This window comes from Anoplophora glabripennis, unplaced genomic scaffold (assembly GCF_000390285.2).
Source record: "Anoplophora glabripennis isolate ALB-LARVAE unplaced genomic scaffold, Agla_2.0 scaffold413, whole genome shotgun sequence".
Taxonomy (NCBI): domain Eukaryota; kingdom Metazoa; phylum Arthropoda; class Insecta; order Coleoptera; family Cerambycidae; genus Anoplophora; species Anoplophora glabripennis.
Window position 1 is genome coordinate 55,078 of NW_019416581.1, and position 2,922 is coordinate 57,999.

General features: G+C 45.0%; 1 protein-coding gene across 1 annotated transcript; it reads right to left on the reverse strand.

The window, feature by feature from the left end:
* Positions 1–493: 493 nt before the first annotated feature.
* LOC111691743 lies at positions 494–1,042 on the reverse strand. Its single transcript, XM_023455005.1, has one exon. It carries the CDS (start codon positions 1,040–1,042, stop codon positions 494–496), a length of 549 nt encoding a protein of 182 aa, XP_023310773.1.
* Between the last annotated feature and the right edge of the window lie 1,880 nt (positions 1,043–2,922).

The window sequence follows — 2,922 nt, forward strand, 5'->3', positions numbered from 1 at the left end:
TGAAAAGCAGCATCTATTGACACAGCTGGCTCAAATAAAATCCTTTAGATGTCAGTTTAAGTCCTTAAAGAAGACGGGTGCCAGCTGTTCTTCCGATCCAAAGAAAACCGCAAAACATCGTGTCCATTGGGATGATTCGGCTAATGCTTTCGATAGCCGTATCCGCACAGGCGTAATATCTAATTTAAAGCATAAGGACCCCAAGTAGTTCCTCAAGGACAGCTTCGCACTCTTCAAGCAACGCATTGCTAACGTGTTGAAGAAGGAAGAGGCAGTGAAGGTCAACTCGGCATTCAGCGGACAGACAGGATTCTGGAGGAGCCTAAGTATTTCACAATAAAAAATTCACCCATTTATCGAGACACCAATCTAGAGGCGTGGTTTCAAGAACATATAGTGATGCCGATTTCTACGGAGCTCAATGAATTCCAAGAGCGTGATAGCGGCTGGGCGTTGAGCTCCATAACCAACTTGGGGATCAACATCAACAAATTCACACCACAGCTGAGGTCATCGTACATCGACTNATAAGTACCAGCTCCTGTCTCAAATTGACGATAATTTTCTGGAAATCTTCCCCGAATCCGATGCATATCCTCAGAGGGATGCATACGTCGAAATTGCCCTCGCCATCGGTGAAATGGTCGCCGACAATCCAGCCGGCATATTCCAACTTGATACTTTCATTTTTGCTGATTGACGCGTAGTTCTTTATGATAGTCGTGAGGCCGGGGTCTCGCGATCTATCCACAGGTATACCATTCAACTCGTATCGGATTTCGTCGAACAGCAGCAAAATACCCATCCTGTCGAACTTTGCCGTCGCCGAAACCGTGCCATCAGGTTTGCACAGTCTACCTCTGATGTACAGGAGACTATAATATGGAGCCGTATACGTATCCTGCTGCTGAATCGGAATGCGAATTTCATTGTTATTGTTCAAGTTCGTCGCCGAATACGGACCGTGGGAACGCTTCTCGAAATTTACTATGGCGTTATTGAAGAGCGGCTTCTCCAACACGTTTAGAATATTAGAATTCATTGCGACGTGGTGGTAGCACTTTGTAGCCCAGAGAGTACAAAATCTTCTTGTTTTGCGATGTGAACCCTTTAAACGTCACAGGTAGACTAATTGATTTCGCTCCAGGTGAGGCTTTTAAAGGTTTTCGGCTGTGACCGACGACAGCGAGCCCAAAGCCACTCCGGATTCTAAGCCCCATTCCTCTTCAGGTGCAGTCTTAACGTGATGACTTCTCCACGGAAATTGATCAAATCCCCGTCTTGATCCACTATTTTAATGGTTACACCCTCGATGCGACGCTTGTTGACCGGCAGGTAGATTACGTTGGCCGGAGAATCTATTATTTTATAGCCAGGACCGACTCTCGGGAAAAATTCGTGTAAGATGTGACCCGGTTGACCGTTAATGAAACTGTTCGAAACGAGATTGCACTCCACACAAATGGCGTTGACTTTTTGAATTTTAATAGGATTATTGGATTCGTGAAACTTGTTCGCCTTTAATTTACGGTTTTTATATCCCAATAATCTACCTATACTGTTGGGTTTGTTGAAATTAATTGTCGTGTTTGCTTTAATTTCACACTTTAACGTATTTTTATTGGATTTTATGGAAACAAACACTAAATTATCGGGGAGATTAGTATCGGTAGCGGTGAGCTCGGCTAAATTACTATTTATGTATGTATTTATATCTTCTATCTCGTAGGATCCCTCCGGTATTTTTATAACTTTATCAGCATCACCGTAATAGAAACGATTATTCGTAGAATCAACATTCGGTATGGAGTGGTAGGCTAGAAAGTCCGTAAGCCCGATTACATATTCAGCATCGTCCTCGAGCTCAATAGGCGGGTAAAACTGCGAACTCAGAATCGATGAATCACCCGATAACGTAAGCGTATATGACATATCAACACACACGTGCACTGTTCTGCTTGGATGACTCACGCCGACTGACCGTGACTTTATCAGCGTGACTCATTATATAGGAATTTCAGACACAGATGTCCACAATTCACCGTATCATACGTCTGATATTGTTTATGATTATATTTGACGCGACATGACTTTAGATATTTTAATAATTCCACAGGCGGTCTCAAATTACCGAAACTATCGAAATATACGGCTTCAGGTCCTCTCTTGTAATATGCCGTCCAATGAGTACCTGCACCGCTGTCACTGTCCAAATTCAGGATCCCGCACTCGTTTTTGTGTACATTTTTAGGTAATCGATCCCTCATATAGACGCCTCTGAAGTGTGGAATTTCCAATAATTTTACATATTTAAGTAAATCTTGATCGGTGAGAGCGCGATTCGGTAGTTTTTCTAGTCATTTGCTGGCTTTCTTGGTCTTGTTACAACACTTCTTCTTCTTCGTCTTATTCATATACAGTCCAAGTCCTTGTCGATAGGGGCGTAGGTAGAGCCCTTTGCCGAGAGCTATTGCCTCCATTTTTTCGTTGTGACGTTGAGATTCCTTAAGCTGGGTGGCTGCATTCCGAGCATCGTTTACAGCCTTGGCGATGCCCGCAGCTCCACCAGACAGGGCACCGAGAGCGCTAAGTCCCGCAAAAATGGGAATCAGAGGCAGGAGACCGCCAGTCTTTGGAATTGGAATTACGCGGGCCTTTGGATGTGATATGCCTCCGGTGGAGGCCTTCTTCATGCGTTCGGCTACTCGAACAGCCTTCTTCACGGCATCCTCAACGGTGCTGGCCCGACGTACAGCTTTGCGAATTTTATCAGAAACTTTGCGGAATGTTAGAGCCCCGCCGGATTTTTTCACAGGCTTCTTCCTCTTGGGCTTCGCGATCCCCCAGCCCAATTTAACTTTAGCAGCCATGGCTCCGGCTACTCCCGCAGCGGCTGCCCTCTCAGCCAGTGAGGAATCTTTC